The following is a 16,539-nucleotide window of genomic DNA, read 5'->3' on the forward strand; positions in this document are numbered from 1 at the left end:
GTGTCTCCTAAAACAAAGCTTTCTTCCATTCAGGGCCTTGATGCTCCACTTGTTTCTCCAATCTTCTAGCCTAAAAGTAGAGTTGGGGCAGGTGGGAAATCAAGCTGATGGGAATGGAGTTCCTGACTCATAGTTCTATTACATTTCTCCTGCAATCTTTAGGACAGGAAGAATGGGCAACCTGTCCCCCAAGCCCTTTTTTGAGGCCGCAAAGATCGTGTCTCTGAAATTCAGCCACAAAACAGTGATTAATGGCAGCACAATTTTCCATTGTTTGGTGACAAAAAAAGAAGTATAGGTGCATTAAGTTAGGTTTAACCCTTTCCTATTTAATTAAACTCCACTTCTCCAAAATAACAGAGGGGCCAAAAACTCTGCTCCATCTTTTCATTGGTATCATTATGCAGAGACAATGCACCTTGTGACTTTTAGCCACCTTGACCATGAAAAGTTGCCTATACTAGCTCTGGAATAAGTTTTACTTCTAATTACAGTATTTATACTTTTTAAAATGCTTTCCCTTTACCTCTGGCAGAGAAAATAAGAAAAAGTTTGAATTTTGAGCGAAAAAGATCAGCACTTCATAGGCTGAGTCCATCCTTACAGCATTTTTGTTCAGGTGTTCCACAGTTGCTCTCTGGCTACTCTAAAAGATGGTGGGGTATATGACTTTGCTGTGAATTGAACATTTCTGTGTTTGAACTGTTTGGAAATCTGCGGAAATGGTAATGTTAATTTGATGGTTGAAGGCAATGGAAAGCCATATTGGTGAGTCTCTGCTAAGTTAAATAACTCTAGTGTACTTAATTTATACCAGATTTAGGCTAGATAAAGACTAAATATTACTAAATTTTGCCATTTTTGCAGTTTTATGGTTGGCATGCAGAGTTGAACTGCCTTTTTGTCAATGTTACAGAATGTTTTTTCCTCACACCCTGTGTGCTAAGCATTTCCACAAATTAATCCGTTAGACATCCACTGCTCAACCAGGATCTGTATAGACATCTGTATAGACATCACTGAAAATGGTGAACTAGGATTAATGTGTTTGAAAACAGTTTTGTTTAAATTATTGCAGCTTTCTTTTATTGTGAAGTCAAATTCTTTGTTTTTTGTTGCTCATTTGTTGCACAAAATACAGTTTTGGTGTTTTCCCATTTCTTAATGGGGAAAACATGTATTTTGATAGTAATAAAATTATTTCAGGTTTTGGTCAAAAATGTCAGGGTTTGAATTTTTTTTATACTAAGCAATGATTTAAATCGATACATGTGTTTATTAACTTCTTTTAAAGGAATTTAGACACAAAATACAGATTGCTGTATTTTATCTCTGACATATTTTAAATTAGCATTTAGTTTCATACTGTAGCACCAGAAATATGAGGAAAGATTTTCAATGTATGGAAACTGGAGATGGTCTCTCTTAACAGAATGTATTACCAGTCTCTTGATTGCTGTGTTAAATTGTTTTAATTAACTGTGTGAGCACATTCACCATGTAATGATGTGTGTCGGTATGTATATGGAAGGTAATGGCAAAATGTTTTATGCAAAAAGGAGTCATAAATTGGAAAGCAACACCTAACAAAAAAAAACTTTTCTTTTTAAGTGCAATATATTTATTTCTGCCAAAAATATGTCAACATTATGTATTATTTGAAGCACTAAAGGTGATTTGTAAACAGCTTAAAACAATTTATAAACAGCTTAAAATGATTATATATCACAAAATTGTACATAAGTACAAATGTGTGGATATTCATTTTCTTTCATTAAAATACTTGGATTTTTAAATAGAGCATGTATTATTTGAACTTTGCACTTCATGTTTTAGGATTTAAATCATTTGCAAGGTACAAGACTTGTACCTCCCCCCTACTCCCCCCAGTGCTTTCCCAAAATCCATGGTTTTCTGCATTAAACCTGAATAGATTTAAGAAATGCAGCCATTAGCTTGACTTGGTTGTTTATCTGGTGAGCTAGCCCTCACATTTCTGAACATTCTCATCTCCTGGATATCCATGGACATTTGATGTCTGTGGTGCACTTTTGGTGGGGGGGCAGCTATAATTAAAAGTGATGAGAGGGATCACTTCATATTTGGTGGTGGCTGCATGCTATGGGGTAAACAACAACAACAATGGAGTAAGAAAATAGAGTTGTTTCATGTCCTAGTCATCATGATTCACTGACATTTATAATTTCCTTTTAAAGCTATTCAAATCAAGGATTCCAGAGAGGTCAGTGGGTAAAATCATTCAGTAAATTCCAGAATTTCACTAACAGTCCTTACAGCAGTGTTTCTGAACTTCAGCAAATTTAAGATGTGCAGAATTCCAATGTTCCATGCCGACTTCCCACAAGCAAAGTCAATGGGGAAGCCAGCAGGATGTCAGAATTCCCGTCATGTGAGGTCCTCGCTTAATGATGGCAGCCAAGAATGCCTATCAGAATATTGCGTAAGAGAAAAGAATATGCTTCTTTGACTGATAAACAGAAAAAGATACCATTTCACTAGGATAAATTGGAAGGAGTGATTTTAACTTTTAAGCAGCAGAGGTTCTGACTTAACTCAGTCCAAAAGGCAAGAGACTTCTTTGAAAGGTTTAAAGAGGCATTAGAGGAGATGCAAGTGGATCCAGAAGAAGGAATTATGCAGCAAGTACAGCAAAAGATTGAGGAAGAGACTAGCACATTGGGTGTGACAGGCATCGACTTTTCTAAGTTCACAGCATAAACATGGATTTTAAATGCCTAACGTGGAATATTAATGGGGCAAATGTTTTCCCCAAAAGAAAAAAGTATTTCATTATTTGAAAAAGTTGAAACAAGATGTGATTTGTCTACAGGAAACACACCCAAGGAAGAAAGTTAAAAAATATTTGATTTATAAAAATTTGAGTCAATTTATTTCAACGAGGACAAGTAAGAAAAATGCAGTTGTTTTGTACATACACCCACAACTACAACCAAAGCTGATATTGACTGATGACCATGGCAGATATGTGGGGACTGAAAGTAATTTGAATGAAACCAGGATCATGATATTGGGGATATATGCCCCAATATATATAGTGGAAATAAAGCTTTGTTTTATAAAGGATTTATGGAAAAATTAAACCAGAACTGCTTTTACTGGGTCCTATGGATAAGCAACCAGAAAATACCTATGGAAAATTGGTTTTGTATATTGTAACTGCAGCAAGACTCTTGTATGCCCAAAGATGGAAAATACTGAAATATCCACAATGGAGGAATGGATTGTAAAGATGATGGAACTCGCAGAAATTGGAAAACTGACCTGTTTGATCAGGGATAAGACAACAAGTACTTTTATTACAGACTGGAAACCTTTTATGGACTTTTTGCTGAAAATGAAAAAAAAATGAACTGGTGATTTTTGGATTTGCTGATAAAAAAGGGTTGATTATAGGAAGAATAATGATGTAATTTTAATGAAGGAGGAGAGAGGGTAAGTTTGTAACTGCTGTAAAGAAGATTGGAAGTCACTTCTTTATATAATTTTTCTTCCTTCTATTTGTATTTCCTTTCACATTTTTCTTACTTTTTCACTTCACATCACTTTTTTCTTTTTCTTTTCTTTAATCTTACTTTATATTATGTTTATCTTTTATCTTTGAAATTTTTTAAATAAAAATTATTGTTTTAAAAATAGAAGCGGCATGACGTGATGTTGTGCTTTATGACCGCGTCACTTAGTGAAGGCAATTCCAGTCCCAATTGCTGTTGAAACTGAGGACTATCTGTATTAGTATTCAGAAACTGGGTCAGCAAAACATACTTACTCATGGTTAATTCAACTATGTTTTACGGTGAGCCTCAATTCTTGTAGTTATATGATACACTGAATCATAAACTAAAGAAAGGGCCTGAGTTCACATAACTGTAACATTTAATTGATTTGTTTATACTTTAGCATGCATGCAGGAATACTGCTTCTCTTTTTTTAGCTTTTGATTGGAATGGGTTGTCAGTCATGGGTTTTCTTCACTTTGCTTTTAAAGATGAAAATCAAATTACCTTATCACTGCTCTTCAATCAGCAGCTTTTATTAACATTGGCCACTAGGTGGCATTGCTATTCTACTGAGGTTGTATAGCTGAGTTTGAGGGAATAGCTGTCAACCACTTACAGTATCATAAGTGGTTGAAATAAAAGAGCCAATTTGGTATAGTGGTTAAGGCCCTGGGCTAGAAACTGGGAGACCATGAGTTCTAGCTCCGCCTTAGGCACAAAGCCAGCTGGGTGACCTTGGGCCAATCACTTTCTCTCAGCCCTGGGGAGGAGGCAATGGCAAACCACTTCTGAAAAAAACTTGCCAAGAAATCTGCAGTGACTTGTCCAGGCAGTCTCAGAGAATCAGACACAATTGAATGGATTAAAAAAAAAACTTATAAGGGGCTTTATTGAAATGAAAGGATGCTTGATAAAATGCAAAGACACACATTCTAGAATGGCTGCCTTGAATCAGAACAAAAATTTTGCTAGTCCAATATTCTGTGTCCTATACAGAACCTAAGGAAACACATAATCAAGCGTAATAAAACTAAGCTTCTACAGGTCTTAGGTAATACCCATTATCCTTCACCAGTGGCCATAATTTGATGGCGGCATTTAAATGTCATTGTCCAGTCGATGAAACAGCACAAAAATACTGTATGTCAGCATAAATATGCTGCCCTTGTTGCTGATCTCTTTTCTGCTTCATTTGTGAGGTCAGAGAATGGTGCTGTCCTTACTGTTTTAATGTGGCTCAAGTTAAAGAAAACTATTGGTAAATTCCTCTGACTTTGCTTCTTCTCCCCTAAGTATCACCTGTGAGCAGGGGAAGTGACCATCAATTGCTATTTTTAATAAGTGGTGGGATTGAGCATGTGTGGGCAGGTGCTTAGAATGGCTGGTTTAGCCAAATGAAGTTCCCCAGCTGAAAAGTCTCCAGGCCTGTGACCTGTTAGCCAAGCTATTTCTGAACGCAGGTCCACCACTCTTCTGAGACATCAATAATAGCCTAGCTGACAGATCACAGGTATGGAGGAGAGGCCCAAGGTGAGATGGGAGGCAGCAGCTGATATTGAGCAAGTACCATCCTCAGTTATTGCTGCAAGAGAATGACAGTGCTGGCAGCAAGTGGCTGTAGTCGGCCACTCTGGGAAGTAGCTCATAGAGTAGTAAAAATGATGCCATCTTCACACCAATAAAGGCAATAAAAGTATGGCCACACAAAACCCCTTATTGGCAGAAGCAGTAAAAGCCTGTAATACAGTCACTGGTATTATCAGTAATATATAACTGGCAGAGCCTGGCTCTCTTTCCCAGTTTAAAATTGACCTTCAGTGCAACACTGGACTAGTATTCTCTAGATCTGTTTTAAAAAGTCTAGTGCTCTTTTAAAAGAATGCTAAATCTGGGTATATAAGCAGCCTGAGTTATCCTTTAAAAGACCGACTAGTTGATATGCCAGGGACGCGGTGGCGCTGCGGGTTAAACCGCTGAGCTGCCGATCGGGTCGGCGGTTCGAATCTGCGCGGCGGGGTGAGCTCCCGTTGCTCGTCCCAGCTCCTGCACACCAAGCAGTTCGAAAACATGCAAATGTGAGTAGATTAATTGGTACCGCTTCGGCGGGAAGGTAACGGTGTTCCATGTCATCATGCTGGCCACATGACCCGGAAGTAACAACGCCGGCTCTAAGGCTTAGAAACGGAGATGAGCACCGCCCCCTAGAGTCAGACACGACTGGACTTTACATCAAGGGAAACCTTTACCTTTACTAGTTGATATGCCACTCTTCCTTTTGAAGAAGCCCATTAAGTTTTTCTCTGTCCTCAAGTTCTCTGATTTGGAGAGGCAGGGGGGAAAACTTATTTTACCCTTGGTTAAGAAGTCCCAATTCTTCAGGAAAAGAATATAAAGTTATTCTATTGGTATGCTATATATTGTGGAAAAATGTGAAACCTTAATGAGAAATCCATAATAAACTAAACTGAAATGATTTTTCAGCCATTTAATCTGTAGAGGGAAGAGCTGTTTTCTGAAATGCATAACTGAATCATATTAATATATTATATAGTTATATATTTCACTATATTTAATAGTGCAAGATAATTTAAAGAGGGAACACATATTTCTTAAATACTGGACTAATCATTCTGTATACTCCCAGTGCCACCTATTGGTCACACAGTGCTATTTTAATACACAGGAATAAAATGAGGGGCCGACCAAGGGCAAGGTGGATGGATGATATTCTAGAGGTGACGGACTCATCCCTGGGGGAGCTGGGGGTGTTGACGACCGACAGGAAGCTCTGGCGTGGGCTGGTCCATGAAGTCAGGAAGAGTCGGAAGTGACTGAATGAATAAACAACAACAACAATCTTAAAAGTATGAGAGAAAAACCTAGGTTTTTCCCAATTTTTTAACAATAGTCACAGATGATTTTTCCCCCCGTCTCATCTTGCTGTTCTGGTGGTGGTGGCGGCAGCAGTGGATTTATCTTAATTAAAGATAATCTTTTTGGTAGAAACAATATCTGCCAATTGTGTTGTCTGTAACTATTTTAAGCTAGACATAATTTTCCGTGTTAAGTTTTCATTAAAAAAGATATTCATTTTAATTCATGGGTTGAATAAATTTTTATAAGAATTTCATTAAGTTTCAAGCAAAGATAAAAGCTACAGAATAACAAAAAACTACAAAGAAAAAAAGAGGAAAAACTAAAAAAGTGTGGAAACACAAGAGAAAAATTTTTCTAAGTTACAAAAAGCGGTGACTTCCGACTTAGCAAGGATATACAAAAATTTCCATAATCAGTCCCTTACTCTATATTAAACCGAAATCACATTATTTCTATAAATCATTTCATTGACACATTGTAAAAATCACTAAATACAGTTGCTCCCTCCCCTTATATTAAAAGAAAAAAAAGAAAAAATTATATAAACCTCCTAATCAACTCCCCCCAAACAATAACATTTATTTAATTATTTCCTTCCTACTACTATTATATACATTTCTGTCTACTGTAATAAAGATCAGACTAAAAAACATATAAATTGTCTGCCATTGTACTTGATAATACAACAATTTTAATAATCTTAATCATATTAACCCCCAAACTATCCAAATAGACATTTATGTTTTTATTATATCTTAATAATCTTAATCCAAATTGTTAAAGATAAATGAAACCAGCCAAACCCTAAAAGGAATCCAGATAAATATTCTTAAACCCTTATCCCACTTCAGAATAAACCAGAGCATTTACATATCCCCACAATGTGTAGAACTTTTTCCTTAGAAAAATCAAACAGCCTAACTACGCCCCTCAAAAACTCTGACTTCTCTTCAGGAGACCTCCCATACATAATAACCTCTTCTTTTCCATGGCATTCCATCAGAAGATCAATTTCACTTATGGCTTGCAACTTGATCTCTCCCTTTAATTTTTTCAACTCGACTATCCGATCTGCATTCAGCATTTCAACAGAAATCCCAATCTCACTTAGAAGAGAAATTTCTGTCACTGTTAAATTCTTCAGTTTCATCCATGACATCCGCAACCAGATGACACATTTTAGACCTCATATTTTCCACAATGTCCTGAATGTCTTGCATAAAAACTTGGTAGGAATCAGAAAAAATCTGTTTAAAATCTTGGTGGAAGTCAGAGAAAATCTGTTTAAAATCCTCCATGTTTCATGCGGTAGATTACGGCACCCCCTAAGAATTTAACCAGCGAAAGTCAAAGATATGAAAAGAGTTCAGGAATGTGAGATATGCACAGTTCCCAGGGAAAGTAGAAGTAGAAACTGAAAGTTGAAAACAGCCCATTCAATGTGTAAGAAAATGCTAATATCTTAAAATTTAATACAAAAATAAAAACAGAGACAATTATTTACTCTCAATCCTCCTTAATATTTGGAGGGAAAACAAAGTCCAAAACTTAAAGTGATTTTTTAAAAAAAATTAATCCCAAAAATAATGATAAGCACCATTCTCCCTGCTGTAAAAAGCCTCTCTTAGGGTACACATACTTAAAAGAAATTTAAATTGGGTGATTTAGAAATGGGGTGGCCAGTCTTAATTCCCTTTAACGCTACAGTGGAAAATAGTGACATCCCAGCCTCCTGCAGCTCTTACCGGTTGAACGCGCGGTTTGCAATCTTCTGGCTGCAGCAGCCATCCGGAGGACAGATGGGGTGATTCCAGGTGTTTTGCTTTTTCCAGAAAAACACTCCTGGGCTTCAAGAAAAAAACTGCCACATTGTCAGTTCTGCCTGCTGAGCCCGCGGACACTGCTGTTCAGTCCCCACTGGAAGACACTTCTGAGTTGAATACATTTTTGTATAATACAATGACATAGCTATAACAAAATCTTTGCAAGGCTCAGGCTGATTTTGTCCAGATGTTGAAATGTCGTATCTGCTTGCCAGAGCTGAACATGTACTATAGACAAATGTTATCTGTGTCACAGAGGATAATGAGTACATCCAGTCCTCCACATAAAAAGTTGCGTGTACAGAAACCATTTACTGAGTATTAATTTGCTATGAGATGTTATAATCAAAGCCGTCTCTTTGCAGTTCACAACACAGATAAAGGACAAAAACTTACAGTAAAATATAAAAAATAGGAGATAAAACCATAATAATAAAGCAAAGAAGCAATGAAGAACCATAGGGGCAAACTCCAATCTCAAAAGCAGCAAATTATTTTACAGAACAAGTTTATTCCCAGCCTTTTAAGATGATGCCATCTGAACTTCTGGAAGGAGGCTGTTCCATAAAATATGGTCTTGCCACATTTCTGCGCTTTATAAAAAAAACAAGGAGAGTGATAAGATCCTTTTTATTACTTTACTGATATGATTTATATATGCACCCTTATAGTGATTCTCTCCAGCTTTCCCCAGTCTAGTGCCTTCTTGATACTGTGAACTGTCATTTGCATCATTCTGTCAGCTAATTCTTATCCTTTGGCTGAAAATTACATAACATTGCTTACCCCAAAAGATATAGATATATACACATACATACGTATATACACACCATTTCTGAAAAATTCTTAGTATTAATTTTTATATGCCATTACGGGATCTTTTTTATTCTTTCTAATGCAATGGAATATTGGAAAAATGATGTAAAGCAGCTCTGGACTCTGCCTGCCTACATATTCATCACTGTCTGAAAACAGAATAGAATTGGGCCAAAATTTGGTATGGGGAGATAGGTCAGCAAAAGGAAGATTCAGTTTGAAAATGGACTGGGTCTAGCTGGGTGCTATGGATAAAAAAACTCCAGAAAAAAAGATTCACCTAACCACCTCTAGGGGATAGGCAGTTCAGCCGCAGTTTGAAATGTTACTGATTTCTGACTACAAGACCAGAGTGATGCTATTATTAATGAATTGGAAAGAATTCCAGAAGTTTTACTGAAAAGTTGCATCAAAAGACTTGAAGTAAATAAATGAATAATACATGCTGTAGACAATTATATCATATAGCTATTTAAATACTATTTTACTTTATTTGTGATGATAGCATTTTCTGATCATTTGCATAACACATCTCAATGTTTTGGCTTTTTAAGTAGGGTTTCCAGTATGAAATGTCACAGGCAAGTCTCCATAGCTTTTCCATAAATAATTCAGTTCTCTCTAGGCAGAGGATTGTGGTATTTTTGTTCATTTAATTATAATTTCTCCATTTATTTTTCTATACCACCGTTCTGTAAAACAGACCCAAAACAGTGCACTACAATTAAAATCTATGAAATATTACAAAAACACTGAAAATATTTATTTATTTATCAAATTTGTCACCGCCCATCTCCTCCCACCGGAGGGACTCTGGGCGGTTTACAACAACAAAACAATAAATATATAATAAAATTCCAGTATAAAAGTGCACTATACAACAATTACACACAGCTACTAAATATAAATAAAATCCAGATGGCTGTGATCTCATTCAGTCATTGCGTAGGAGGAGCACTTCAAGACACTAGCCAACCCCAAGTATGACTATTCTCTTCCCCACCCCAAGCCCGGTGAATTGAACCTGGAAGCAAACTGGTACCCAGTGCAGCTTGCGCAGCAAAGGTGTTATGTGGGCCCTTCTGGGGGTGCCAAAAATAGCCCGCGTGGCTGCATTCTGGACCAGCTAAAGCTTCCAGATACTCTTTAAGGGTAGCCCCATGTAGAGCGCATCGCAAGAGTCAATATGGGAGATAACAATATTCATTAAAAATATTCATTAAAAATATTTGTTAAAAATCACAATGAAACATTGTATTATATTCTATAATTTGTTACATTTTATAATGTTCAGTTCTCGGTAGTTATATTTATGTATAATCGCCTAACAATCACACAGCAAACTGAACAAACATAAATTAATTTTAATACTGTATTATTACAATTAATAAATATTATTATCAAGTGTGTCACAGTAATCATTAGACATATTTGTGCTTTTTGTTGTTAATGTGAAAAAAACCTCAGTCCCCCTATTAACTACGTAATACAGTAGAACTATGTACAGTACGATCTGTGTTCTTTAGAAATCCATGCAGTGGTTCAACAATGCCATTCCAAGAGATCGATCCAGCCAGAAAGAATTCTTCCTAAGCAAAGTAAGTTTTAGAGTAAAGTTTTATGGTGTTATAGATTCGTCTTTTTAAAACAAATTCAGTATAAAAATAGGAATGATAAGCTGAATATTCATGATCACTTAATGTGGACTGTTAACTTTACCAATGCTACTGTTTTCATGTTTAACTGGTATTTTTTCTATTTTTTGAATGTATTATGGATGTTGTAAGGATTTCAATTTATCTTAGTGATTATACATTCCAAGTCAGTTAATAAGTAAATACAAGATGTTGTTTTATGAACTCTGGATTATGAAGCAGTTCGTTGTACAGAGCCAATTCTGGGAAAATCTCTTCTCCAATGAGGAAGGGTCCTTAAATCTTCTCACTCTGCAAAGCATGAACATATGCAGCAATTGGCTTTTTTTTTAAAAAAAAGAAAGGTGGCCGGGGTGGGTGGGGCAGAATAAGAAAGGCTTCCTTACATCTCCGTGAAACCATCTACAGAAAAAGTCTTTATCACAAAGCTTATTAAATCTAGAGTTAGATGCTTAGCCAGAAGAGGCTAGGATTATTTACTAACTTTTGTAGGGCTACGTAGATGAAAGGCAGGTTAAGGATAGATTCCTAAAAAAAAAAAAAAGCAGATGGCACTTCATAATAATGACTAGTTTGGCCTTCAAAAAAAGACACTGAACTTTCTTTGTACACATTGTTAACCAGAGGACAGAGGCAATTGGAAAAAGCTTCAAGAATGTAGACGGAATTGCTGAGTTTATAAAAACAGACAAATAAGCAAATTTGATACGATTTCTGTGATTCTTCAAAGCTATTGAATTAAGTACATCCAAAATTAGATTTCTTTTTGAAGTATAAACAATCCTTCAGAATCTTGAATGGTTCGTTGACTTAGGATATAGATGGCCATAAAGTAAATCGAACTTCACTACCAGGCTACTGCAATTTCCTGGTAATTTCAAGTGGATTATTTAGACTTGGTGGTTGCTTGGACCAAAGAAAGTTGCCTTAGCCACATTTTGGCTTAATCCAGCATTTAATGATACTAGTTGTCTGTCAAGGGAATCTGACCAGGCAGACTGGTTTTGGATTGGGAGGACATGCAAGTGCATTTTTTAAAAGCATACACTATGCAGTTGCATGGACTTTATTCTTTTTAATTTAGGGACTGTGGAAGAAGAGGAAGTACTGGCAGCAAACTCATTTTGAAGCCTACCTTCCTCCCTGATTGGCTACTTAAGACTGCTGGCTACCCATTATCAGCTCTTTTCAACCAGCCTTCATTAGTAAGAATGCAGATGTGAAGGGTAAATTTGAATTTGTGTAGCTTACTGTGAGCACCATTGCAGCATTAGCTAACTGCCTGACTGAAGTGGGGTCTGTGTTTAATCTGACCTTTTGTCTACCTCTCTGTTGGTTTGTTTAATGAGATAAGTCTGTTGATCACAGAGACACAACAGTACAAATCTGTATGTATGATGACCCATTTGAAACAAGGGAGAAGATGGAGGGGGAAAAAACCGAACTCTTCCCATACACATAGCAGAAGTAGAGTCACTAGGAAGAACTGGGGAACTGGAGAAAGGACTAAAAAGCGTACTTTTTAAAATAAATTGTGATCTCCCAGGGAACCCCTAGTGACCTCTTGTAGAACTCTAGGGTTCCACATAACCCTGGTTGAGAAACCCTGCTTTGGAGTATTGGTTGAACAAGATAAAATAGGGTGCTCCAAGAATAAACCTTGCCTGTCCCTACCACACTAGAGCAGGAAAAAGTCTACAAAATATGTTATGTGAAATTAAAAATGATGCTTCTCAGTTATTGTTTCTTAGAAATCTGACATGAGCACATTTAATCGTATAACACAGCTATTGCTTGAGCTAAATCAGTATTGTCAAGTTTGGCTAGAAGGGACTCTCCAGAATTTTAGTCAGAGGACTGCAGGGGAACCTTTATTTTGTTAAATCATTTATACCCTGCCTTTTGGCACTGGTGAGTAGATCAGTACTCAAGATAGCTATTTGTAAAACAGGTGCCCCAAGGTGGCATCTGCGGAGTGGGAATCTGCTAAGTGCATGTCCCTTGGTGCCAAACAGGTTCCCTGACCTCCCATGTTTTCATTTATTTTTCCATTGTAATAAAGAGGGGGAAGCTGTACGCTAAAGAATTCAGTGCATTGTTTGGAGGACAAGGTAGGGAGTAGGAAACAGGGTGAGAGCCGAGCCTAAGAAGGCTGGCAAGGAGCGGCTTTCTAGTAAATGAGTGTTTTGTGATTGGATATCTAACCAGCCATTTTGTTCTGTAAATGCTAAATGAGCCCATGAGGCCCCAAAAGACGTGGATTCCTGTTGTAAGGATAACACTCTTCCCCCAGAACTGGGAGGGGGGCGTTCTTTACTCCTCATGGGAAAGGGGGCTTTCGTCGTGCACACATGCCCCAAAAGCGATAGCCAGCCTCTCGTTTTGCAAAGCAAGCAATAGTTTGGGACGCGACTGCAGCTGGAAAGGAAGGAACAGGATGTGCGAGAGGGGCGTCACCGCCCCCGCGAGGGCTGGGCGCGTGCTCCGGTGGACAGTTGCCGGCGCACACCGTTTCCTCTCTCGGCCGTTACCTTCCCGCGTCCACGAGAACCGTCCGCACTCTCGGCGGGGGGGGAGCGACCCAGCCCACTCAGCTGAACCCGAAGGCCAGCATCAGTGGGCTACCCCGCCTCCCATTCCGCCCGCCTGCCCCTTTGGGGCCTGGCTCCCCGTCTACTGCTTCGGGGCAATGAGGAGGGCGGGCCGGCCTAGGCGAGGCGGAGGCAAGGAGTCCCCGCCTCTCAATCCCGCCAGCGGCGGGGGCAACAACCGCGGCAGGCGAGCTCCTCCTTCTCCTCCGCGCCTGCCACCTCAGGAAGAAAAGCAGCAGGGCCGGAGCGGAGACAGGGAGCCTGAGCGCAGCGCCAGCCAAGACGCTGTGAGCGAGCCGTCCGCCGCTGTCTTCTTGCTCCGCGGGCTGCAACAGTCGCTGGGGAGGCATCTTCCCGGCGGGGCCTCTCCCCACGCAATGAAGAGGGGAGGACCGGGCAGGAAAGGGGCCAAGGGCGACCATCAGAAGCAAGAGAAGCAGAACCGCTTGGCCCACGAATTCGGCGAATGGCAAGACTGGCTGCGCGGTGAGAGACCGTTTGGGTGGGGGGTCGGAGGGCCTGGAGTGCAGAAGTAAGAACGGAGGAAGGGCTGACTCTGCCGCGGGAGCCCTGACTCAGGCAGATGTACTTCCTGCAGCCCGATCTCTGCCTGCCTTCTCGGAATAGGTGAGAGCAACGGAGTTCGGTGGAACTTCTTCTCACGTGAGGGTAGGCTGCAGGCTAGTGGTGCTTCTTTCCGAATCATCCGCTTGTGTGGATGTGAGGATCAGGCTGCACCGCGCGCTTTCACGGGACTCCCTTGAAGTCAGTCCGTAGGAGTTTCTGATTGCTGTTGGCGCTTCCGTTAGTGGGGAGTTAAACATACATCGTCCTTGGTTTGCCCCCGGGGGGCGGAGCGGGATTTTATCAAAATACTTTTCAGATGTTTGACCAAATGAAAAGAATGTTGAATAGGGGATTCCCCTCCTCTCCCCGCCGCCCAAACCGTGCTTTTCGGTGGTCCTGGACTCCTAACTGAGGACAGAAGGGATGGTAGGAAGAGCATGCTGTTGTACATAAACTTTTAAGGATAAAAATGAAACTGATTCGTTTTATTTTACATGCAGGCATATCTATTCCAGTACAGTATTCGCTTTTGTATTCAGTCCATGTTTCATTTGTTACCCGTTCATTCTCCTTTTGTTTTGCCGTACAGCACTTCTTGAGTAACCCATTTGCACTGCATTCAGTGTACTTTCGTATTTTTTCCTTACATACCCAACTCTCACTTTCATATAACAAAGCGGACAGATTCAGACACTTAAACTTTTGGCAAACATTCCTATCAATAGGCCATATATTTCCTGCACCCCTTCTACCAGCAAATACCAAAAAGAAGTTGCTATAGAAAGTCCTTTGATTTCGTTGATCATGTCATACTGCAGAATATGCTTAGAAAAATGGGAATCCCAGAAAATCTCATTGTCCTTATGTGAAACCTATACACAAGTCAGGAAGCCACAGTATGAACAGAAGATGGTGAAGCAGACTGGCTCCAAGCTGGCAAAGGATTGAGAAAAGGCTGTATACTCTCCCCTTATTTGTTCAACATATATGCGGAATAGATATTAACGAAAGATGAATTGGAAGAAAATGAGTTTGGTTTTAAAGTTGGAGGAGGAAACATCAACAACCAGTGTTAAGCTGGTGACACTAGCTTGATAGCTGAAAATGCAAAGGATCTGCTAGCCCTAGTAATAAAAGTTAAGGAGCACACTGAAAAAATGGGATTAAAATTAAATATAAAGAAGACCGAACTATTGACAACAGGTACAACAAGCAGCCTTAGTGAAAATATCAAAGTGGTAGCTAGCTTCTGCTTCTTAGAATCAACCATCAACAGTAAAGGAACAATATGTTGCAGGCTAGCACTTGTTAAGATGGGGTGAGCTCCGGTTGCCAGTCCCAGCTCCTGCCAACCTAGCAGTTCGAAAACATGCAAATGAGAGTAGATGTCATGTGCGCCGTTTCAATGTCTTTGATGCATCGTAACGTTTCGCATGTCATTAATTGGATGCGTGTTTCATTTGTCTAGGGAGGATGGGAACGATTATCTTTTGGCTTTGCTCTGGAATGTATTTGGGTTATCTACTGCGCTCAAGGTTACTTTCCCAGGCTAGCAACTCTGACGATTGCTAGCACCTGTGCCGGGCGGGGCTGTTACGCGGGAGGCGGGATACGTTTGAAGCAAGGGTTTAAGTTTGTATTTGGCGCGCTTTTGCTCATTCTCAGCTTTCTCTGTATTTGTCTCTAGTACTTTAATAAATCAGATTTCATTCAGCATCCTCTTGTGAGTCTGAGTATTTGGGGCTAGGGCAATCATTACATAAAGCTGAGAATCTCAGTTCCTAACTCCGCTGGCCCCTGTCCAGGAAAGACACGCGTCTAACCTGTGAGGGAGAGAGCCCGCGATGACCGAACCCGACATCGTGATGATGGAGGAAGGGGAACCGGACTCGACCGTAAGGCCGTCCGGCCGACCGTCCCAAGGGGGGGAGCTGTCCGCCATCAGAGAGGAGGCGAGCTTCGAGTCGGAGAGCGAAGCCGGGGGGCTGAAAACGGCCCCGGAAACCACCGTGAATTCTCCGGGCGAGCTGCTCACCTGGGATGACACCCGAGGAGATGCCACAGCAGCGGGGGGCCTATCCTGGAGGCAGAGATACCCCTTATCCCCCAACGTGGTGCAGGTGCAGCCAACGGAGGGCTCACCCACTCCGGATCGGATCCGAGTGCTGGAGTCTAAAATGGATTCGTTGGAGGCTATACTGAAACAGCTGAGCTTGGATGTAACCTCGTTGCGAGAGCTCCGGGAGGAATCAAGCCAGAGGCATTCAACCCCTTCTTCCCAGGGGCTGACCCCGGAACGGCGACGGGTGGTGCGGAGGCGCGAAGGGGACCAGTCGGTCCAGATGGAAATCGCAGCATCGCCCGGGCGATCGCCCCGGGGCCCCGTGCCGCCCCGAGCCAGGGAAGCACAAGCCGCAGCAGAACCGGTGGTGGGGCGCAGCCCGGCGGGAGGCGGCATGCGAGACTTCCCTGTCAAGTTTGATGGAGACCCGACCAAACTCTCGTTCTTCCTGACGAATGCGAAAGCCTATATGGAGGAATGGGGGGCGGTTTTCCAATCGGAGAAGGCAAGAATCATCACCATTGCCACCAAACTGAAAGGGAGGGCGGCAGACTGGTATGTCCAGATGTGCCAGTCGGAAGCGCCTGAACTGGAAAATCTCGAGGAGTT

At 40.5% G+C, this 16,539-nt stretch overlaps 1 protein-coding gene across 1 annotated transcript in view; it reads left to right on the forward strand.

The window, feature by feature from the left end:
* Positions 1 to 13,368: 13,368 nt before the first annotated feature.
* The window catches only part of DPY19L1 (dpy-19 like C-mannosyltransferase 1), a 71,242-nt gene continuing 68,071 nt past the window's right edge, over positions 13,369 to 16,539 (forward strand). Inside the window, exon 1 of the mRNA XM_063304048.1 lies at positions 13,369 to 13,787. Within this exon, the coding sequence (XP_063160118.1) occupies positions 13,400 to 13,787 (388 nt within the window). The 5' untranslated portion in view covers positions 13,369 to 13,399. The remainder of the gene's footprint in view (positions 13,788 to 16,539) is intronic.

This window comes from Candoia aspera, chromosome 4, assembly GCF_035149785.1.
Source record: "Candoia aspera isolate rCanAsp1 chromosome 4, rCanAsp1.hap2, whole genome shotgun sequence".
NCBI classification, from domain to species: Eukaryota; Metazoa; Chordata; class Lepidosauria; order Squamata; family Boidae; genus Candoia; species Candoia aspera.